At 35.8% G+C, this 24903-nt stretch overlaps 1 protein-coding gene across 1 annotated transcript in view; it reads left to right on the forward strand.

The window, feature by feature from the left end:
* The window catches only part of slc4a5a (solute carrier family 4 member 5a), a 51972-nt gene that overhangs the window by 14433 nt on the left and 12636 nt on the right, over positions 1-24903 (forward strand). The window contains 9 exon segments of the mRNA XM_055162125.1: positions 1651-1860; positions 8926-9058; positions 10954-11114; positions 13468-13623; positions 14912-15034; positions 17543-17598; positions 22181-22264; positions 22266-22339; positions 22425-22512. Of these exon segments, the coding sequence (XP_055018100.1) occupies positions 1651-1860; positions 8926-9058; positions 10954-11114; positions 13468-13623; positions 14912-15034; positions 17543-17598; positions 22181-22264; positions 22266-22339; positions 22425-22512 (1085 nt within the window).

The following is a 24903-nucleotide window of genomic DNA, read 5'->3' on the forward strand; positions in this document are numbered from 1 at the left end:
TATTTGACACCAGTCTCTTGCTATTTTTGCTACTTATTTAAAATTTATTATTGCCATTTATATTTGACCCATCTTTTCAATTGCGATATGGCAAAAAAGTGATTGCAGTCATATGTGATTTAAAGTGATTTGGGCACATTTGAGCAGTCATATTGACAAATCAGATTTTCTGAATCATTTTTATTTTATGTTATTAACACATAAAATTGCTTTCAGTATTCATTTCCTGAACATAGCAATACTAACTTTTAATAACTGTCAGGAGACAAGCCTGGTGAATAGGTGCACTGTGTGTTTGGCTGTATGAGTGTGTTGCTCAGGTGCAAATGTTAAAGGTCAGGGCTGGGTAGCTGTTATTTTTGTTAACCACCATTACATACCCATCTATTCATTTTGTCAGTTTATCAATCTCGTCTCATTTATCCATCCTCTCTGCAGCACCGTGATAGCTTTATGTTTGTTAATAAAAATTCAAAACACATTCTGGATCTCAGCGCCGGTGTTTACAATAGCCTCCAAGAGCCACAAATATACAAAGGGCCCACTCTGACCCTCTCCGAGCAGCTACAAGGTTGGTTCTAGTAAGCTGCTATAAATACAAAATAGTCCAATAGTTTCCTTGAAAGTTTGAACACTACTTCAGACCACCAAGCCAGTATGTGGCCATACCGGTTTGTCAAAGCCTGATCCCATCAGATTTCAGAAGCTAAGCAAGGCCGGGCCTGGTTAGTACTTGGATTGGAGACTGCTGGGAAAAACAGGTGGCACAGTGCGTCACAGGTGGCACTAGTCACAAAAACTGTTATTGTGTCCTTAGGCAAGGCACTTCACTCATATTGCCTAGTGTGAAAGTGGCATGTGCGTGAGTGTTGGTGGTGGTCAGAGGGGCTGATGGCACAGATTCTGTCAGTCTGCCCCATGGCAGCTGTGGCTACAATAGTAGCTTATCACCACCGGGTATGGAGTGAATGAATAATGATCTGTAAAGCGTCTTTGTGACATGTGTTTGTGAAAAGCGCTATATAAAAATAAACTTACTTACATATGCTTTTCCAGGCATTTTAAAGGGCCCTTACACTATTTTCTGATGTATGTTATAATGTTTTCCCTTCTCAGACATATCTGGAGTTGTGTTTTGTCTTTGTTCTCATTGTTTAACATTCAAACTCTGCATTGTTCTTCTCTTAAACAGAAAACACTCTGTTCCACCTTGTGATGTCATGTGGTAATATGAGTCTTGCAGTATGTTTTTAAACTCCATATACCTTCACTAGAATCATTTGGATCATTTCAGCCCTGGAATTGCCAATATCTACTGATCTAAAGGTAAAATGTAGCTGCTGACTACCACTACATGACATCACAAGGTGGAACAGAGCATTTTGAGCTTTGGAGATGTAGACATACTAATAAACCAGGGCTACTCAAACATGTATGAATGAAACAAAACACAACCACAATAGTTTATTTTGTGTAATATAGAACCTTTAATGAACAATGGGTTAGGTTAGAACTACCAGGAAAAAAGTAGGGTAATACATGTATGGATGCCAGTTTGTGCAAAGAAGAGACTGCAAATGGTTAAATAGTTAAAACCTCCATAAATAATAGCTATAACAACATGAAGCACTAATTATACTTTGTTCCCAGACCACCAGTCCATCTACATCGGTGTGCCAGTCCCTCGTGGGTACAGGAGGAAGCGCAGGAGAAGGAGGTCCAGTCGGGAGGGCTCGTCCGACATGGAGCGTGACCGAAGACACGCCCACAGACCACAGCCCGAAGATCGCTATAGAGACGTAGACCTGGAGGAGGGGCTTACAGACTCCAACGACCACAGCCTGGCAGACATGAGCCGCAGTAAGTCATACACATAAGACAATAACTGGAACTTTTATCTCAGCAACACTGTCATGGTCATAATTTTCCTTGTTATTTTATCATTCAGTAGGCCTAAATAGACCTATAAGAATAAATAAGTCTGGGTAAAATTTGTGTTTATTCAGCTTCCAGGGGTAATGAGATAAAAGCATGCATGATGAGCTCAGTCTGTCCCATGTCTAAGTATCAGATATTTTGACAATACAGGAAATCTCTAAATCTCTTGGTGAAGGTTATCCAGCCAAAAAAAAAAAGAATTTGAATGACATTTGACAGATAAATCACCTCCGTTCCATCATTTGGACGATTAAACAGCCATTTTCTGTTCTTTTTATTATCAGATGGCTTGCAGTTTTTGTGATTAAAGCAACCTGTTAATAATTTATCCCTACACAATTTTAAATAGTTTTCCACAAACTGCTAAGCATAAAACTAATCAAATTTCCTTAAAATGACCTTCCTTGGAGCTCCTTTTTGCCTTGGTAAATGTTTGTGTCAAACGTGTTGTGTTTGATTAGCTCCATCAATATAATAATTACAGAATTCAATGAATATAATAGGCTCCACTCATCATCCGAAGACAATGTTTCACTCTAACAATGTAACTCCAGGTTTATTTTTACGTTTTAGCCCAGAGCAAGCTAATTTAGGAGCCTTCATTTGTTTGCAGCTGTTATTTACAGTGGTTAGTGTTGAATCATTATGTTTTCTCCTCCCATTTGTCCCCCTTGTTTTAGCTGTGAATTTGTGAATGCATTGATGTGGTAAAACTTTGCTCTAACTCCTACATAGCGCTGAGTTAAGTGCAGGTCTGAAAAGGTTAGAATAGAGCCTGTCTGCTGCAACTGTTATTAGCCTTTTTGTCAGATCCTTAATTATGACTCTGGATAACATTATGTAGCATACAATTGCATGGAGCTATTTATAAATTCTATTAGTCCATCCTACTTCTCAAAAAATTAGTTGCTTCTTTTCTATACAATTATTTTTTGGTAGTTAGAAGAGCAAATACAAAATCTCACATTTATGTATTATGTAGTGGTTTATTATTTGAGATCAAATTAAGATTAAACAATAAGAAAATAAAGAAAAGTACCCAAAATGAATTCTTCCTGATGGATGATCAGATTGGATGATTCGAATTTTGTCAGCCTATGCCAAAATATGCTTTTTGGTTGCCCAGAGACTTTTTGATTTTTGCGCATTCCAAGCGGTGCTGTTGAGTCGAGTCACTTTGGGCATTGTCACTATGCCCATTTTATGAAATCTTTTTGGTCCCATACCAATATGGGGACTTTTTGTCGATGTTTAGGCCCTCAAAATCGCGATTGTTTGCAAGGAAAAATAATAATAGAAGAAACTGATTGGAAACCATTAAAGCAGACCTATTATGCAAAATCAACTTTTCACAGCTTTTAACCATGTTATAGTTGTTTCCCCTCACCACACTACTGAAGTTGTATTTGGAGCATAGACCCAACATGGCTAACGCACTATCCACTGGGTTCCAAATAGGACGGTTCTGACCCTGGCTCCCATTGACTTACATTGGAATATTACCGCCCCTATCTCTCTAACTGCTGGAGTGAGCCTTTTGCTCTGAAACTGTTCATATTAACCTGCTTTCTATGATCCTGCTGTTTTTATTTTGCTTTTTTGTCCTGTAAAACAATTCCTATTCATAATATAGAGCATGGCTCCAAATTTGCCCCTGTAACCATTAGAATCTTGAGCTTTGTTTGAGTCAAACGCTGTGATGGATGACATCACACTCACTTAGTCCACTTCTTTATACAGTCTATGATTTGAAGTGATTTGAGCATGTTTGAGCAATCTTTAATCACTTATTTTCTGTTGCCATATTGCAGATCAGAATGTCAATTTTCAAGAGAAGTCAGCAGACTCGTTTCTTTTATTAAGTTGTTTTAGAAGAATACTGCAATGTAAAATGTGCAAATTATAACATAATGATCCACGGGCGTCAGAGATTATAACTACCGTATATAGCAGACACCTACACAATATGTCTTCCTTAAATCGTATATGCAGATCAAAACCAGTATGAATTTGTTTGGCTATCCTGTAGATCAGTATTGACATTTATTGCATGCTGGTAATTTTCCTCTCACTGGTTTTAGATTATTTATTTTGCTGTAAATGTTAATAAAGCAAAATGACCATAACTGAAAATGTTGGGTTATGATGAATAATAATATATATTTTTAAAGTATTACTTTTTTAATTTGGGAAAATGTGGATAAATGCTTCAGACATTTTTCATGTAAAAACAAAAAAGAAGAAACTGTCTAGAACTAAATATATATGTTTAGTTGTTTCCTGAGTAATAGTATTGATCAATATTGACACGTGTTGCATGCTGGGACTTTTTTCTGCTTAAAAATTATTGATTGTGCTGTAGGTTATTCATTCAGAAAAAGTGGAATCTGTTGGCAGCTGTCAATGCAGCTGATCAATACCTTCGACCCACAGCAGCGTTAAAAGACACACCCTGGTAAAGTAATTAACACAATGGACATGTGATGTTTGCTAGCTGCATGTATGGAAGCCCCCCAGCGGGTACTGGTACATCCATACATCTTTGAACCAGGCACCCAAAGCACAGTTTAACTGGTTGTGTTATGTAATAATATGCAGCTGATATAAAATGCTACCTCCCTCCTCTGTAATACAACAATACAAATGCAATGAACTCATTTGTTCCTTTACCAGAATAAAATTTTTCTTTTAAAGACGTCATTTGTAATTGAGAGTTCCGCTACCAGCTTATTTATCTTCACAGAGATGTTACTTTGCCTGAACTGTTCCACACTGTGGCATTAAACTAAATTACAGGTGTTTTATTGTGTGGCTCAATGTTCTGGCAAAACAATGGTATCTCCATACAGGTGGGAGGAAATTAGCAGATAAATGAGTATAAATTAAATGTATAATTTAGAAAGGCAAAGTCTGGCATAGTTGTTCTACCAGTCTTTTTGGTTTCTTCCACTTTTGGGGCCCGGACTTGTACAAGACAGTGTTTATCTCAGTGGGACATTGCAGGTTAAAAAAGATCATAATATTTTCTGTGTGAGAAGTGGTTATACGAATCAAGAAATCTCCCTGAAGTTATTATCTGTGAATTGCAACAGCAGACACTTAACCTGCATGAAACAACTGACTGAGGTACAATAAAGCTTGCAATGAAAGGAGAGAATAGTGAATGTGTTTGGTAAAAATAGTCTCCACGAGTCCTACACAGTGGTAGTTGAGAAAAAAGGAGATGGGGGAGTTGAGGGGGTTTATAGTTCTGCTACGGTGAAAATGGATGATGCTTAAAGTGGAGAGAGCGCGTATATGACTGGCTTGATTGGTTTAGAGTTAGGAAGCAGTGTGTAATGACATACAGGAGATGAGTGTAGGAACAGGAAAAAGAAAAAAGCCAACTTCAAATTTACACATATACAGAATCGAATCTCGCTCTTGACATAAATATCATTGTCTGCGTACACTGGTGTATGAATGTGTGTGTGAACGGATGAGTGGTTCTTTGATGTAAAAACACTGAGTGCCTTGAAGGTGGAAAATAAAATGACATGCTTAGACAGTGGAGAAAACTAGAGAAAACTTGTGCCACGTGAGATATTGATGTACAGATGGGAGCTCAAAGCCGACATGTTTCTGGGAGTCAGGTGCACGAGCAACCTATGTGCCAAATCCCCAAACAATAATAAAGTGTCAGATTTTGTTATGTTGCAACTTGCAAGTTTCTCCCTTTTTTTACTGAAGTTTTTCTCTGAAAGTATGGATGACAACTGGCCTTTGTGCAGAGAGAACTTGTTTATTTTGACTGGAAATGCAGCAATGAATACAAATGAATATACTTATAGTTAGGGGAGGTTGTGTGATGTTATTTGAATCAAGATTGAGATTCAGTCACATCTAATTGTGACATGCTTAGGTTGCCTCTTATACGCACAGAGGAAGTTCGTAGCTCTCAGGTCAAGCAGTCATCGTGTGTCTTTCTCATTTCAAAGTGTTGTATTATTATTTATGAAAATCTATAAATAAAATTATATATATAAGAGCTACTTATACAATATATCTACTTTGCTCAAATGCAGGAACAAATGTAAATGACACTTATTAATAGTCTGTATTGTTATATTAATTTATGTTTATTTTTAAACCTAAGTTACATGCTCACATTTAAAAGGGAACTAATCCCACCCATTTCCTTTCAAATTTTTAAGTTCTATCAGGATTCCTTATTGACCACCCCGCCCACTTTGCCGTAAATACGTCTAAAGTTTAAAGCTCAATTTCTTTTTGGTAGCACTTTTGCTTAAGTTGGAATCCCGTACATTTCATACCATTGCACATATGCCTAGTGAATGTGCAATTATAAATAGAATATAAGACTGTTCTGCTGGTGCATCACTCGTGGTTGTTTGTATAGTTTATTTTGCTGTATTCTCTTGCAAGTATGTGATCCCTCGTCCCAAAACAAATTTCTCCCATGGGAGACAATAAAGGATTATCTTATCTTATCATTGGTAAAAGTTTTGCAGCTAAAATATGGCTTTAAGTTGGCTTATGTAAAATGTTCAGTGTTTGTGTGCACCAACACGTCAACACTGCATTGATTCTCAAAGGGGCTTTAAAGCGGCTTTGTAGTCCATATTGAACTTATTTTCTGTTAAGATCAGCAGCCCCATACAAAATAATAAAGCCTGAATGATGATGAGGGTGCCCACAGCATAAGGTGAGTTGAGTACTCATGTAAAGTCTGACACTTCATAACACGAAAATTCTCACTGCCAATCATGTGGAGCCGTGGTGAATATTTTTATGTTTAAAGTGATGGCTGCCCTCAGGTGTTTACATTAATATGCTATTCAATGAGCAAGATAAGATGAGATAAGTACTGATTATTTTATAACCATTCACGCAGTTGGCCTCAGGTTGGACTTTTAATTTTCCACTTTTCAAATCTGAGTTCATATGTGTCTTTATTATAAACATAAGGCTGTGAAAAAGCTATGTAATAACACCTTTCATGCTTTTCAGGTCCAGTATATGTTTTATGTTTTTCCTGTAATTTATTGGCTACAACACAAACAGTTGCTGCAATTGTTAGGTTTTATTAAAGCATTATGCATTGTGTCACTTTTCTGGTGGAGGGTCCGACAAAGGCTTTTTCCACAGACATGTTGTTGGTTCGTATGGAAAGGTTCACAGTATGGCATTAAACCTTTCTATCTTCATGGAGACCAAACCAAAACAAGTTACAGTATATACGTATTTACCTGAATATTTTTGTTAATTAAAAAAAAAATTTAAAAATGCCTACCCATTCATCCATTCACCCATTCAGCCATTCACCTATTCAATAAATTCCTGTGAAAACAAAACAGCTAAATGCCAGGGACACATTTACATTGAAAATCACTTCCCTTTTTACAGATGAATGTGCAAGTTTATAGATTTTCTGAATTAGTTTGACTTTCCACCGTATAAAAGGCTCACATCCTGTAGCCTATGTATTTATGCAGGCCACTAATGACTGTGGAATGCAGTAATAAGATATGAAAAAATAATCAACAGATATATACATAGAACGGGTGCATTTTTGATGCATAAATGATGCATAAACTTGTCATTTATTTTATGTGGTTTAAGATCCCTGTTAGATCCTGGGAGTATTTCAGAAAGTTTAGTGACTGTTCAGATAAAGTATTCCCCAAAGTCTTTTACATTAAAAGAAGAAGATACGTTCAGTAACTGTGGAACATTCCAGGAAAGGCAATAACATCTCCATGGAGACAAGCAAGTGGGAGGACCCAACACAAGTGACATTTTTAAATGACAAAATGACAAAAAACAGACATGCAAATTTATGGAGTTAGCTGTTTTTGGGGAACAGCCATCAGGACTTCACAAAAGTGTAAATGAAGACTAAGACTAAATCTTAAAGGTCCTATATTATGTAAAACTGACACCTGTGAGCTAATAGCTCTTGTTCACAGTTGTATTTTGTTTCATTCGTGAATGTTAGAATGTATTATTAGTCTGTCTACATTCTTTTCTGTTCCACCTTGTGATGTCACCAGTAGTTTTCAGGTTAACAACTTTTACCTTTCATTCAGTAGAGATTGGCTTGTCCAGGGCTGAAATTATCCAAATGATTCTAGTGATTATAGTATGGAGTTTACAAACACACTACAGCACTTTATGTATTACCACATGGCATCACAAGGTGTTTTCTGTTTGAGAGAAGAACTCAGCCTAAATATGCATGTTTGTGTCTTAAACATGTGTGAATGAAACAAATCAAAACTCCAGGGATGTTTGTGATGAGGAAACTACATAACAGATCAGAAAATAGTGTTGTACGGACCCTTTAACTGATATTGAGGGAGCCTTCACACTTGTCCTGGTTTGATCCGGGTTAGAGCCCATTTTATTTCTGATGTAGATTAGTTTTGACACATTGTACAACAGAACTGCATGCATCAGTGAAGGATTAGTCTTGCGCCACTGTGAGTATATATGTGAATCACTAATTGTCTAGCCTGCATTTACATTATGTAAGCAAACTGGAGTACTTAACTTTTCCAAGAATCAAACCCTTCTCACTGAGCGCCAATACTCTCAGTCCATCCTTATCAGAATCTCATTAACAGTGAACACCGGTAAAAAGGGGCACTGGGCAGATTAACAAACTGGTTGGTAAAGCCAGTCACATGATCAGCTGTTAGCTGGAGATATTTGTCAACGTGAGGGACAGGAGGACACTGGACAAACTGCTCTCCATCATGGACACTCTTGCTCACCCACTGAGCTCATTCTCAAACAGGCTCCTACAGCGCCACTCCATACAGATTTACAACAACTCACCCTTATGATAACAGATAACCCCATGTTCTGTAAATCATCATATCATTTTTGCACTGTTTTCCTTACGATCTCTTGGAGATAGCTTTTATTAGTTATATCAATAAAGTTCTGTCTAAGTCTAAATCTAATTGTGCTTTACCCTTGTAGCGGTGTCTCCAGCTGCAGAGAGGCTGCGATATATTCTGAGTGAGGACGATGACTTCCCCACACCAACACTCTTCACTGAAATGGACACTCTACAGCGAGAGGGAGACGAGCTGGAGTGGAAGGAGTCTGCCAGGTGAAGGCCATGACGCACTCCACACAACACTCTTAAAACACTCATTATAGGAACCTATACACAATTATGTAGCAGTATACATCTTTTGAATCCTTATTGTGGATCAGGCATGGGTGTATTTGACAACTAGTGCTCTAAGGGCCACTATGTAAATTTTTGGTTGGGAGTCTGTCACCTGCTTGTTTCTATGGATATGTCACTACTCTGTCTGGAATTTATTTATTTATTTATTTATTTGATTGGGACAGAGCATGTTAATGAACAAACATGACAACATGAATGTAAACACACCGGATTGTAGCCTAAGGCTAATTTCCATCCGTTGTCCCAAGGGCTAGGGTCACAGGGGGCCAGACACTAAAATATTGCACACTCCACTCATTGTGGAATGTTCCACAGTATGATATTAAACTGCTCTACTTTACATGTATTAAACTATAGTTGGTTTTATAGCTCAAAAAAAACTTGAAAAACAGGCATTCTGACTGTGAGCAGGGTTGCCTCTCCACAGATCTGACCAGTAACTTGGCCCAGTTTGGTCTCCATGAAGCTAGAAACATTTAATGTCATATTGTGAAACACTCCAGACATAGCAATAACAGCGCCATGGAGAAAAGCAAAGACAGACCCTCAACCAGAAAAGTTACACAATGCAAGTATTTTTATCAGGGTCATTTAAACTAACCTAGAGGTTTGAAATAGCTCTGGTCAAATATAATTTCAAAATGAGTATACTTTATAAGATATTGACTTTACAATTTAGTTTGTCCCAATTTTCAATAAAATACTTTAAAAATAATAAACTACATAAAAAACAACTTTCAAGAAAGTCTGTTTACCCCTCTGGTTGTTTTTATAAAGGAATCTTTAAAAGTAAAAAAAAAAAAAAAAAAAAAAAGTATTCATCCCAAATGTTTTTTCACCACATAATTCAGCAGTTTGTATTCTGTCATTTTTCACATGGAGCTGAGAACATTCAGTTTAGTGAAAGGCCAGACGCACTCGAGGGAAGACGCATCTGTAGACATGACAAAAGATAATTACTTTTAGATCCATATCCCTGGAGTGAAAGTTGACAGTGTCATCAGTTAGGGCTAAAACCTACCTTTCAAACAGCTATAAACAAAGACACAGTAGATTCCTATGAGGAGGTTTTGACTGACAAACAAAGCCATGGCACACAAAAACACACACATGAGCTCATATTGTACTGTTATTGTGTAGTACTGTCACTCACACACTGTCATTCTGTGAACCCCTTGACCACCTGCTCAGTATGCGTCCCCTAGTCTTTCAGTATGTGCTTTGTCTGAGCTATTTGGATTAGCCAATTTAGTGTTATTTTGTATAAATTAAAATAATGTTATGGTAAAAGTAATATAATGTGGATGTAAAGAAAACAAGTGAACTAGAGACAAGACTAAAAAGAATACTTTATATATTGAAAAAGGTGAAAACTTGGATATCCACCAAATGTGAATGAGCGAATGAAACAAAACACCTGTCTAATGCATTGTGTAACTTTTCTGGTAACGGGTTAGCCATTTATTTGTCTAATTGAGATTTAATAGCTTTGCTTGTAATGTTCCACAGTATGGCATTAACATAATTTATATGTTGTACTGATTCATTTATAGGTGTTTTTTATTGCTCAGAAATACTTTGAAACATATGCATTTGTACTGAGTAGGCTCACCTCTCCACAGATCTGACCTGTAACATGACCAGGTGACATAATTGTCTTTATGGAGACAGATAAGCTTAATGCCATAATATGAAACATTTTGATGTAGACAAGGAGATGCCAGACCCTCCACCAGAAAAGTTACACAGTGCACCTTTGAATAGTGCAATAGTGTAAATTCACACATATTTGTGTGTGTGCTTTCTTTCAGATGGGTGAAGTTCGAGGAGAAGGTGGAGGAGGGAGGAGAGCGATGGAGTAAACCACATGTGTCCACACTGTCTCTACACAGTCTGTTTGAGCTCAGGACATGTCTTCAAACCGGAACTATCTTACTCGACCTGGACGGATATTCATTACCGCAGATAATTGGTGAGAGACCCTGCTTTATTTAGTGATGCATTGTGTAACTTTTCAGATGGAGGGTCCGTTATCTGCTTGTCATTGTTCTGCCTGAAATGTTCCAAAGTATGACACATTATCCATTTTCCATTCATTCAATTATGGGTGTTTTTATTACTCTAAGAACATGCGCACCTACAGTCAGTGGGCCATCCTCTACCTCTACACAGATCTGACCAGGACCTTAGTCTGGTGGCATCTCCTGCTTGTTTCTATGGTGATATTTCAGCGCACCTTTAACTGCTCTGCCTTACATTTAGTAACTTACAGGTGGTTTTATAGCTCAAAAATAACTAAAATACTAAACAAAAAAAATCAAGCATTTTGACTGTGAGTGGGGTCAGATCTGGCCTGTGGCTTGGTGTGGTTTGGTTTCCATGAAGATAGAAAGGTTTAATGCCATACAGTGAAACAGTCCAGACAAAGCAATAATATCTAAAAGCATTTAATGAATCCTCCAGCAGAAAAGTTACACAATGCACCTTTACATTTAGCAATGAAATAGCAAAGAAGACATCTGAAATACCGATGCGTATGATGCAGTGTTATGCAGGTTTTCCAAGATTAAAAAAATCAAAATAACCATTGACCATCCAGACCTAGCCCCCTGTTGCCACTGAAGCAATTCCCTTAATTTTCCACTTGAATGTCTCTATTCTAGATAAGACCTAAATAAATAAATAAAAACCTGGACTTCCGACCGGTGCTGATATTTTAGAAGCCATTTTGAAGAGTATCCACACTCCAGTTAACACACCTGCAGATTGCGAATTACAGTTTTATTTATCTATTGTGTCCCAATTAGCTGCACTTCCTTAATCAGTGAAGAGTTCAATTAAGTGTTTGAATCTGGGGACTCGAAAACAAATGACAGCATGGTTTTGAACAATGTAGTGCTCGTTTTGTGTCACTGTGGAAATATGGCTGCATCAGTAATGCTTTTTAGTGTTTGTGTTGTTGAACGTTGCGTCATTAACACCCTATGCTTAGCAATAGTGACGGAAAGTGGACTTGCATTAGTCAAAGGTCATCGATCAATCAAGTTATCAATAGCAATCACATGTGTTATAGCTTAAAGGTGTATAACTAAAATAAAACTCTTCTGATGTGGGGGTCCGGCAAGTGCTTTTGTCCATGGAAATGTTATTGCTTTGTCTGGAATGTTCCACAGTATGGTATTTTCTATCTTCATGGAGACCAAACCAGACCGAGTTACAGGTCAGATCTGTGGAGTGGCAACCCCGCTCACAGTCAGAATTCCTGTTTTGCTAGGTATTTTTGAGCTATAAAACCACCTGTAATTGAATAAATATAAGGTAGAGCTGTTTAATGTCATACTGTGGAACATTCCAGGCACAACAATGACAGATCCACAGAAACAAGCAGGTGATGGACCTACAACCAAAAAGTTAAATCGTGCACCTTTAAGGGGCTGTCACACATTGACTATTTAGCCAGCGTATGCCGACGTGTGACAGAAAAGTTATAGGTAAGTTTTGTATAAGTTATGAGCACACTGAAGCACACTGGCATACGCCAACATACGGCAATGTCGTCGAAAAATTTTAAGCATGCTGAAAATTTTTCAATGTATGTCAACGTATGCTTATATGTCCTGCATACATAGGCCATAAGTTGTAGGTACATTAAAACACGTTCACACACATTAATTGTAAGTTACTCATAAGTCCAAATACGTTGAGATAATGTCTAGCATACCCATGACTTATGAGTAACGTGCTTTGAACCTATGTGTAACTTATATCGAACTTTGAGGTATGCAGACATATTTGACATGTTCCGACGACCATAGAACTTACTGAACGTGTTTCTAACTTATAGCTACCGTGTAGGGAAATTGGTATATAAAAATGAGGACACCGTCAGACGCAGGTACTGATGCCACTGACGATGCCCGTTAGGCGTTGGAACCTGCATCATCTCCACGAGAGGGTCCACACCCATGGCCATGACCAGGAGACTTTTTGGCAGTGATCTTCTGAGTTATCTTTGGCATGACGCTGATTAATGTGGCTACTGTAATGTCTAGTGCAATTATGAATCATCGAGCGGTAGACTTTTTACGTTTGATTTGAAGTAATCAAACGTTCTATATAAGGTACTAATATGTTATGTATACATCCAATTTTTTACAAACACGCTATATATGCCAAAAATTAAAAAGAAACATTGATAGTTCAGCATGTACTAGCGTTGTAGGGAAATTCTGGTGGCTAAATCGTCAGGGTGTGACAGGGCCATTCATTTTAATCCTCAAACCCTTGCATAATTTTTTAAAGATATATATTTCTTCTGTTTCCAGATGACATCATTGAGAGACAGATCGTGGAGGGCATGATCACTCCAGATTTACGGGACAAAATCAGTTTTGTTTTGCTGCGGAAACATCGTCACCAAACCAAGAAGCCCATCCACCGCTCTCTGGTCGACATCGGCAAATCTGGCTCGTCCAATGGAAGTGAGTGCCTCCCCCAGATGACCTACTCTGAATAATACATAAGGTTTTATTGCCACTGCTGCCTGTAACCTTTCACTATATTAACTACTGGACTGCTACTACGACTGCTACAGCTACTACTGTTACCACTATACTGTACATTTAAAGGTGGACTGTGTAACTTTTTGGTAGTTTGGTAGGTTTCTATGGATATGTCATTGCTCTACCTCGAATGTTCCACAGTCTGACTTTAAACAGCGCTAACTCACATTTATTACATTTTTGGTGGTTTTATAGCTCAAAAATACCTAGAAAAACAGGCATTCTGACTATGAGCGGGTTCGCCTCTCCACAGATTTGACCTGTAACTTGGTCTGGTTTGGTCTCCATGAAGATAGAAAATACCATACTGTGGAACATTACAGACAAAGCAATAACATTTTTATGGAGAAAAGCATTTGACTGACCCTCCACCCGAAAAGTTATACAATGCACCTTTAAGGGATGTAACTCAAAATTCTTAATACTTAATTTATCCTTATCCTCAGTTAAACCATATCTTTTGCTTTTTCTGATCTTTCCCTCAACTATTGCATGTGAATAATATATGAATTCATATTGTGCCAATTCTTAATGTGAATTTCCTCAATTTAAAATTTAAGTGGCTTATGAAAGAGCAGCACACTAAACCTTTCCAACATTTTAAGGTTTAATGAATAAATGTGAACAATTTCTCCACTTCTAAGAGTTAAATTAATTCAACCCAAACATGTTTTCATCATATTTCATCATAACAAATTGTATATAATGTGGTCAGTATCATTAAACAAATAATAATAAAAATAACTTGAGAAATTCTATCGTATTTAACATTTTTATATGTTATTATTTTTGTTTTGTGCTTAAATTTGGTCTTTGATACCTTGAAATGATATCACACATTGCTGATGTCTGTTTAAAAAGCACCCTGATAATACTGTATAATCAGTGGGAGTCATATTATGCATACGTTTGGTTGGTAAATAAATAAATACCTCCTGGAGTTTCATACCCTACAGTCCTATTAATGTTTGATGAGTTTATTACCTCTATAACATTCCCCCAGGCACATCTTACAGATGCATTATAACGCCTGACCTTTGACCTTTGCCCTGTGAGATTGTTTTTGTTGGTAAAAGCCCTTCTGTGGACTGGTGTTGTGAATTAGCCTCAACTATAAACTCTATGATACCTGCATCAGATTACTGAACTGTTAATCGATATTTGTTTATTTCTCCCTATTCAAATAAACAATAAATCAATAAAATAGGTCGGCCAGTGGGACCCAGGGGTGCAGGGGGGGCGGGAGCAGGACCTGGCCCCGCCCCCAGCTTCAACAGATCCACTGAAGACCTCCGGACAAAGCAGCAGCCAGCCAACTACGGCCGACTGCGTGAGTGATGACACAGCCAGTCAGCATTTCAACAGTGCTTCATAACAACATGTTATCAATGCTATAATTATATGATAATTTAAATACACTAAGAATTAAAAATAATAATGATAAAATGAAATGCTGGTGCTGAAAAGTGGTACAGGACTATAGAAGGATACTTACTTAGGAGTAGAAAAAAAATGTGTGCCATCCATTTTACACTGAAAAAAGTCATATCTAGGCAAGTTAAAATGACTTAAATTAAGAACATTTTCCTTTATTTGAGTAGATTCAACTTGACAATTGAAATTATCTACCAATGAAATAATTTAATAACCAATTTTTCTTCATTCTTGAACATTAGATTTTGTTTCTTATTTTAAGTGCAAAAAGTTGTTATTTTTCTTATTAAGAGGAGCAAGAAGTATTTTCATATTTTAACTACAAAACGTCTTGTTCCATTGGCAGATAATTTTACTTGCCAAGTGAAATTGACTCATTTAATTGACTATTTAGTTTTGTTTTTGCAGTGGTGTTTATTGCTCTATGGAACAAGAATAAGAAAGACTCAACAGAAGTGTTTGAATTCAGTTATATTGAAATGTTAGTACATAAGGTTACATGTGTGGACCGTGGAATCTCACCCTGACACAACCCCGATGAAATCTTTCTCCAGTCATTTTTACAGAAATATGCAATGTTATGTTATCCTCACCAAGGACGGGACTATTCACACATTGTGGCTGAACACCATGTTCTGCACATAGTTCATATACAATGTTTAAATGATTTCTCGCTCCATAGACAGTGGTAAATTTCCACAAGGACAAGCACAAACTAACTCATACAAAAAGCTGAAGCATTTTCACTCAGTTTTTTCTACTTCATACTTCCCAGGATCAGACATTGTTTAAAGTGCCTATTCCAGTTAGACTACTCAGTTTACTAAAATATAGCTATGATCATTATATTTAAGACTTTTACTAAAACATTCACACTTGCTTTCCCAATTTGGTCATTTTTTTAGGTTAAAATTTGACTTCCTGGTTGGAAATCAGGACTAGGGAATTCCATAACTGTTAGCTAAGCAAAACACCTCAAATGTACACAGAAATTAATATCTGACAAAAATATAAGAAAACACATTTGTTTTGTTGAATTTTCTTTTAAATATTAGAAAAAAAACAACTTTTTTTTTTATGTAAATTGTCCATTTCAGATGCACAAATTCAAATTCAAAACGTGATGTCATCAGTGCGTTTAGAGCATGATGTCATCAGTGCGTTTATGTCCTATAATTTTCAACACATTTTTCAACTTTTCTTCGCAAATTGCTTCTTGATTGGTGTAAAACTATCATTTATATTTACAATTGTTTTAATCTCATTAAATTCAGTCAATCATAAAAATCATGTGCACTTTTAACTTCAACTGCCATCATCTTTTGAAGTTCCAGGCCTACAACTACAGGGTAATTATTAAAGTGCTCACAATATTGTTGCATTGTGTAACTTTCCTGATGGTAGGTCCGTCAAATGCTTTTCTCCGTAGGGATGTTATTGCTTAGTCTGGAATGTTTCACAGTATGGCATTAAACTTTCTATCGTCATGAAGAGGTCACAGGTCAGATCTGTGGAGAGGCGACTCCGCTCACAGTCATAATACCTGTTTTTCTAGGTGGTTTTATATATAAAACCCACATGTAATTTAATAAATGTAAAGTAGAGTTGTTTAACATTGTTCAACTCTGTGGAACATTCCAGGCAAAGCTTTGATCCATAGAAACAAGCAGGTGATGGACCTCCAAACAAAAAGTTACACAGTGCACCTTTAACAGTGACAAAATAATAATAATTCATTGTATTTCACTGATTATATGTCCTCATCTTGAACTGTAAACACATACAGTTAATATCCCTGAAGCAGACTGGTGCATTACTAACATATCAGTAGTGAAATGTAGCACAGATTAAAGTGCCCATGACAGGTTAGGCTACTCATTCTGCTGGAACACAATTAACATCATTACACTGAAGAATTTACTAAAAAAAAGTAATTTTTTCCCCCCAGTTTGGACATTTTTCTAGGTTTAAAACGTTACTTTCTGTTTGGATATGGTGACATCACGCTAAGGAATGCCATAACTGTTACCTAACAACCACAAAGTACACTGACAGAATATTATATAAAATATAAGACAAAATATAAGAAAACACCATTATTTTGTTGAAATAATGTTTAAAGTATAAAAAAAAATAGTTTCTTCTTTGTAAACTGTGAATTCTCCCTACTTTGATGTTATCAGTGTGGGACTCTCTACTTCCTGTCATTTTCAGCATATTTTTCAACGTTTCTTTGCAATTTTTTTCTTAATTTATAATTTATATTTACAACAGTTATTATCCCACCAAATTTATAAGTACAAATTTGACATAAAAACCTGTCATGCTCACTTTAATACCCACAATATTAAAGAATGTAATTGTCAGTAACCGACGTAATACAGTGACCTTTTTATGTTTCCAGGGCATGCCCAGAGTCGCAGCATGAATGACATTTCAGATACGCCAAGCACAGATCAGGTAAACATCAACAAAACAAGCATGTGGTTGGGTTTTAGATTAGATCACAATGCTCTATAGGCACATAAGAAGAATATAGGATTTTAAAGGTGCATTGTGTAACTTTTGTGAAGGGTCCATACAATGCTTTTCTCCATGGAAATGTTATAGCTTTGTCTGGACTGTTTCACAGTATGGTATATGGTATTAAACCATTCTTTCTTCACGGAGACCAAACCAGACCACGTTACAGGCCAGATCTATGGAGAGGCAACCCCCATTGGTTTTTAAGGTATTTTTGAGCAATAAAACCATCTATAATTGAATAAATGTAAGGTAGAGCTGATTAATATACTGCAGAACTTTCCAGGCAGAGTGGTCATATATCAGAAACAAACGGACGGACCATCCACCAGAAAAGTGACACAATGCCACTTTAATGTACAGATTTTTGGTGTGATGGAGACATCATGGATCTATTTACAAATATTAATAAATGATAAAATGTTCCTTGTCTAGATCTAGATCCAAATATAAATTCAGATAACAACTAATCTAAATGGGAAATTGTCCTCCTTGGTTAGTAACATTTTACTGATGTGATTTATAGTGTTGCACACTTATTGTTTACAGTATACAGATAGTATTTTACATGTTTCAAGTGCAAGATTTTCAATAAATCTTTATTACATGGCAAAAAACAATCTCTAGCTACATTAAAAGTACCTAAATTAAGAACATTTTCGTTTATTTGAGTAGATTCAACTGGACAAGTAAAATTGTCTGCCGGTGGAATAAGTGTGTCTTTTTTCATTCAAGCAACAGTCGATTTTGTTGTAGTGCCAAAAAAGTTGTTGTTTATCGTTGTTATTTATCTTGTTTTAAGTGTAGCTGATGTATTTTCATATTTTAACTACAAAAAGTCTTAAGTCATAATTTTACTTCTCAAGTGTAATTTACTCAAATCTTGCTAAAATGTTCTTAATTCAAGTAATCTTGTTGAGATTTTAGTTTTTGCAGTTCACTTCCTATATGTAACGGGGCCTGTCGTGAGAGCCCCTGTGCATTGTTTTTCCCATTACTGTGTGGATTACCTCTTGTCATGTTGTGATGCTGCTTGTTTGATTTGAGGTTTTGTGTTTGAGTGCCTGTCTCTAAGTGCCATCCATCTTTCATTGTACTCGCTGGAGGAGGTGAGAGCTGAGCCAGAACTGTGCACATGCATAACTCACTCAACTGGAAATGCATTGTAATAAACAGGCCTTAATCTCACTGACACATGCAGCTACCAGCAGGCTCCTTGGTGGAATTTATATAGTTGGCCGAGACGACACAGCATCCAGGGAGTTTTATTCAATTCAGTACATATACTTGGAGCCACTGCAGGTGAATACGTAGGAAAAACCTTACGTTTACAGTCGTCAATCTGAAACTTTTCAGCCGAATGAATTAATTTATTTTAAACATACAAATTATAAAACAGAACAGTCGCGAGTCTCAAACAAATTGATAGATAAACATATAAAAGCCACAGAGCTGTAAGTTTGCATGTCCAAAAAGGAGTGGGAAGAATGAAATGACTATGAATTTGACATAATATACATCATTCTTTATCTGGAAAAAAATAGAAAATTGCACATATTTAGAGCTTACCTTACATTAACAAATCAATCAATAATTAAATTTAAAAAATAAAAAATGACAGTATTTGAAATCTTATTTTCCTCTGTGGGTAGCTTGCCATAATTTACAATTAGAGTAGATCAGACAGAGGCCCAAACTACAGACTACTTCACAAAGAGCCCAGACATTTCTCTCTGAAGGATCAGAAACAACTTGAGTTCTAATTAGGGGTCATTTTAGTCAGGCATTGTGGGAAGATCAGCAGAATGATAAGGGGTTTCACATTTCTTGCTTCATTTTGTTTCAGATTCATTTCAAAAGTTTTAATGGTGCAAGTTTGTATCTCTTTTTATTATTTAAGTCGATAATACAGAAAAAAATAATGAATTCAACTTTTTATATGCTTAATAATAATAAAAAATTGGCCTGTTTTTTATTAAACACACCATAAACTGGAGTACCATAAATGTAGCCATCAACAAATCCTCCTATTATGATAACCATGAAAATAAAAGTATAATTTTTAAGTACAAGACAACAATGTGTCCCTTTGTAGATATTAATTTTTAATGTGACATCTGTCCCAATATGAGAAACATGCATGTTGGTGCAAATCTCGATTTAGATGTGATTTGGCTCTCTGGCTTCCTCTCAGTCTCAGTGTATTTACTTTGTACTTAGTGCAGTATAGAAACTTTCATCCAGTTTGTGTTGGACTCAGTCACATGATCCAGTTTAATCGAATATAGACAGCCCACAGGGAGTCAATACAGAACAGACTGGTGGCTAAGTAGAAGCTGTGATCCTATTTTGGAGTTTTCCAAATTATGCTGTTCATTAAACTTCTAGCAGACTTGCTCATTTATTGCTATGTTTTTGATGCTTTTGTAAGCAGGTAGGATCTCCTCCACCAGAACAGTTACATAGTGTGCCTTTTAAATACCACACATTTTGGCAACAGAAAAATAATATTTCACTTGCTTGATTGTTTTTATGTGATTTGAGGCTGAGGACTTTTTTCCTAGCTTTGGTGAAGCTGGTTTACAGTTTACTGTAGGTCACATGTATCAGCGGATAAGCGGTATGCGCCCACAGTATTTGTTTGTGTCAATATTGAATTGGCACGGGGCAAACATGGGTCTCATTTAGAACAGGCCTCGTGTACTGCGCCTCACATGCAGAGGAACAGATCAGGGATGGGCCAATGGGAAATGTGCTATAGCCAGTGTTTATTTTTTTTATTATGATGATGTTATTGTCTAGTTTCCTGCCTCACCTTTGCGTGATCATTACAAAGGTGGTTTAAGCATGACACCCCTCCTTTATCCGCACAATAAATCCAACATTCTGCATTGTGATGTGTAATTAGAGGGTAATCCTGTGAGTAATGATTCAAATGGGATTCAAAATGGCAGACATACAATTACAGCTGCTGAAAGGCCACGTTCTACATAATCATGAACTTCCCGACCCGAGATGAGAAAAGTTTTGGTTGCTATTAAGCAGTGGTGAGATGGTTAAAAAGTACTTTTCTTTATGGTTTGAGACCTACTGAAATGGTAGAGACACATTCAGTTTGAGTTAACATCCCAACATTGAGCAAATGAAATATACAAAAGTGGCTAGAAAAATTAAGAAATCAGTTGAATCATTTAAATCTGTTAAATTCTTTTTCAAAAATTAATACATTTCATACTTAAATAGTTCTAAAAATCTCTACAAAATACTTTTACTTTATACTATTAAAGTATATAAAGTATGTACTTCAGTACTTGTACTTCTGCTCCTTATGAATTAAGATTTTCATGTTATACTTTTACTTCACTTGAGTAACTTTTTACATTTGTATCTGTACTTTTACTTAAGTAATAGAATTGAGTACTTCATCCACCACTGCTATTAAGTACATTATGCTTATGTTAGTTCTGGTCATAATAGAATCTGTATATTTTGTATTTACAGTATATTTAGTCAAAGTTGATATTATTTGTAATAAATTTACTTCATGTATGCCTTTTACATGATCTAGTTTTATATTTTTACTGTATTTTACTATTTGTATTGTGTGTATGTTATTTTAAAGACACAGAAAATACAATAAAATAATGTGGAAGAGTGCTACTGTAATTGTTGAGCTGTTTAATTTAGAGGAGATCCCCATTTTTGTCTTCAAAGTAACTGACCATTGTAAAAAGCATTTTCATGGGGAACTGTCCATGGTCCTAATCATCAAAACACTGCATATGTTCAAGATGGACATTAACATTTTACACTCTAGTTTAATGACTACACTATGGAGCTCAGTCAGTGGTTTTCAATTTCTAGAATGTGTTGCTGTCATGCTTTCCGATGGCGGCAAGAGACTGATTTTCCCATTGATTACATTGCACTTTCCTATGAAATATCCACAATGTTAATTACAAATGTTGAAGTTGATTATTTTTATCAGTGACTAGACTCTAAAACGCACTGTATTACAACAGAAATCTGCATTTTAATAATGTAAATTTTAGCTCTCCCACCCCAAACCCCACCTGTATTAAATATTATTAGCCTATAGAACTCTGTGATGTCATCTGAAAACCAGCAATAGTCTCGCCCACTTTGAAGCCTGTCAGGCTTTGAAAGTACATTTACTGTTCAAAATTATGAAAATATCAAGAGTTAAATGGCATGACAAAAGCTAACCAGCTATGTTGTAATTTATATCCATGATTAAATTATATGTCTTATGCTCATTAGTTGAGATGAAAACTATCACTACATGACATCACAAGGTGCAACAGAGCATTTTGCGCTTTGCAGATGTAAATAGACAAAAAATCCAGGGTTACTCAAACATGTGTGAATGAAAATTCAACTCCAGGTATGTTTTTGAGGAGGTAACAGCATTATAACATGTCTTAAAGCTCACAGGAGTTAATTTTGCCTAATGTAGCACCACACTATTCAACCACTCTGCTCCTTTGTTTATTTGCAGCTGAAAAACAAGTTCATGAAGAAGATCCCCAGAGACGCAGAGGCCTCAAATGTTTTAGTGGGAGAAGTGGATTTCCTCACCAAACCCTTTCGTGGCTTTTGTCCGTTTGGCCCAAGCGACTACACTGGGGGGACTAACGGAGGTTCCAGTGCCCACCAGGTGAATGAACTCAGACTATAACATCATTTTACAAAACATATGCTTTATCAAGAGGTCACAAAGTTTATTTTCTTTCTTTCTCTAGGTTCCTGTTCATCCTTTTGGGACCTCAAGGAAAGGCCAAGTCTTATAATGAGATTGGTCGGGCTATAGCAACCCTAATGGTGGATGATGTAAGTGCTTTCATTTATTATTTTTTATATAACACTGAATAGATAAAAACCCCTCTGTGTTGAATGCTAGCTGGCAAGAAATAGTAGTGACAGGGTAACAGGTAGGTATTGAAAACCTGATACTAATAGATACTAATACAAGTATCCAAACTAAATACTGATTTGAGCAGGTATTAGAATTAAACTTTTGTGAATAGCTTTTCTGAATAGCTGTTTCAAAACAAGTATAAAACCGCATTTTCCTTTTGCTATACCACATAGACTAGTTCACCTACAATATGAACCACTATGGAACATACCTGGAAGATTGAGGGATTAGAAATATATAAGAATATATAGTAATTTAAGGGAGAGTACTTTGATTTATGTTAGAAATGACACTGTTGTCTAAAGAAAGAGTTTTAAATGATCATTGTGGTATCAAGTTGGTATCAAGTGTATTCTTTAGTATCGAATCGAGTTTGAAATTTTAGTATCGTGTTTTAGTATTTTAGTATCTCGATGCTTAGGACAGTTTTTTCCAAAGTCTCACTCTCACAGAGATGCTGTACAAAGAATACAACTAAGAGCACAACACAGAAAATATAAAAATATAGGTCTGATAATAAAAGCAGGTGAGACATTAAAAGCGTTTATAATAGATGGGTTTTGAGCAGTTAATTAATACATTTCTCAAAAATTCATTAGTTACATTCACTGTTCTCATGATGTAGAAAATAAACTAACTTATATTTCTTACAATTTTGTTCTCGTGAAGGTGTAGTTGATTATATTATTAAAAGTAATTATTGATAAATCGCAATATATCATCCACTGAGGGATTACAACTATATAAGATTACATAGTAATTTAAGGGAAAGTACTTTGATTTCATGTTAGAAATTACATTCTGTTGTCTAAAGAAAGTGTTTTAAATTATCATTAAATTATCAAACTGGGATCGAATATCAAGTCTATTCCTTAGTATCGAATTGAGTTTAAAATTTAAGTATCGTAAGCCTTGATGCTCGCTATAGTTTTTTCCGAAGTCTCACTCTCACTGGTCATAAAAGAGTTTTTTGTTTTACTTTTTTGCTTGAGAAAGTGCATGTGAAAGGTGTAATGATTTGGTCAAGGGTCAGACACCTGCTTGTTTCTACGGATATGTCATTGTTCTGCCTGGAATGTTCCACAGTATGATTTTAAACAGCTCTACCTTACATTTATTAAATAGTAGACTGTTTTATAGCGCAAAATACCTCGAAAAACAGGCATTCTGACTGTGAGTGGGGTCGTCTCTCCACAGATCTGACCTGTAACTTGGTCTGGTTTGGTCTCCATGAAGATAAAGGTTTAATGCCTTACTGTGAAACATTCCAGACAAAGCAATAACATCTCCAGGGAGAAAAGCACCAGAAACGTTACACAATGCACCTAACCTTAATGATGTAAGAAATACCTAAATGTGAAAAAAAGAGACATATTGCTATTTAAAATACAATCTGTCCAAGAAAATTCTGGTTGTTAAGGTAATGTTGGACATAAGGTTTCAGGATAATGACCAACCTATGGCATTACATAACCTGCTTGGACTTGTAATGAGAGCTTCTATCATACCAACAAACACACAACCCTGCAAAAGAAGACAAAATGTGTTCCTCTAAATAAAATCTTCACCTATAATGAGTAAGGATGTAAGAAAAAATTGATTCAGTGATACATATTCATTGCACAGTTGCACAGTTTAAAATGCATCCCAATAGATTTTTAAAATAATAATACATTTTATTTATATAATGCTTTTTTAACACTCAAAGATGCTGTACAAAGAATACAACTAAGAGCGCATGTAAGAAAATATGAAAATATAGGCATGATAATAAAAGCAGGTGAGACATTAAGTGTTTATTATTATATTTTGAGCAGTTAAATAATACATACATATATACATTTCAAAACTTAATTAGTTACACTCATTGTTTTCATGATGTAGAAAATATAATAACTTATAACTTACAATTTTGTTCTTGTGAAGGTGTAGTTGACTATATTATTAAAAGTAATTATTGATATATTGCAATATATCATTCATTGTTTTACTACTGGGAGATATGAATCGTGCCAGGCATATCATGGTATGTATTGTATCATCAGACAATGCGCAACCTTAATAATGAGCTTGGCATTTCAATAGTTCAAGTGAATTAGAAAGATTTGAACACAATGTTATATACGTTTAATTAAATGTTATTTTGTAGGCATTTGTTGATCTTCCCATACAGTCTTGTTAGAAAATAGAGAGACTTGTTTTTATTTATTTTTTCCTCCTCTTTTATTTATACTGTGTTTCTGAAAATTATGAAAATTAAAACAAAACAAATTAAAGAAAGAAAGAAAAGAAAAATAGAGAGG

The sequence above is a fragment of the Boleophthalmus pectinirostris genome, unplaced genomic scaffold, assembly GCF_026225935.1.
Source record: "Boleophthalmus pectinirostris isolate CB_2022bp ecotype Guang Dong unplaced genomic scaffold, ASM2622593v1 HiC_scaffold_4, whole genome shotgun sequence".
Classification (NCBI taxonomy): Eukaryota; Metazoa; Chordata; class Actinopteri; order Gobiiformes; family Gobiidae; genus Boleophthalmus; species Boleophthalmus pectinirostris.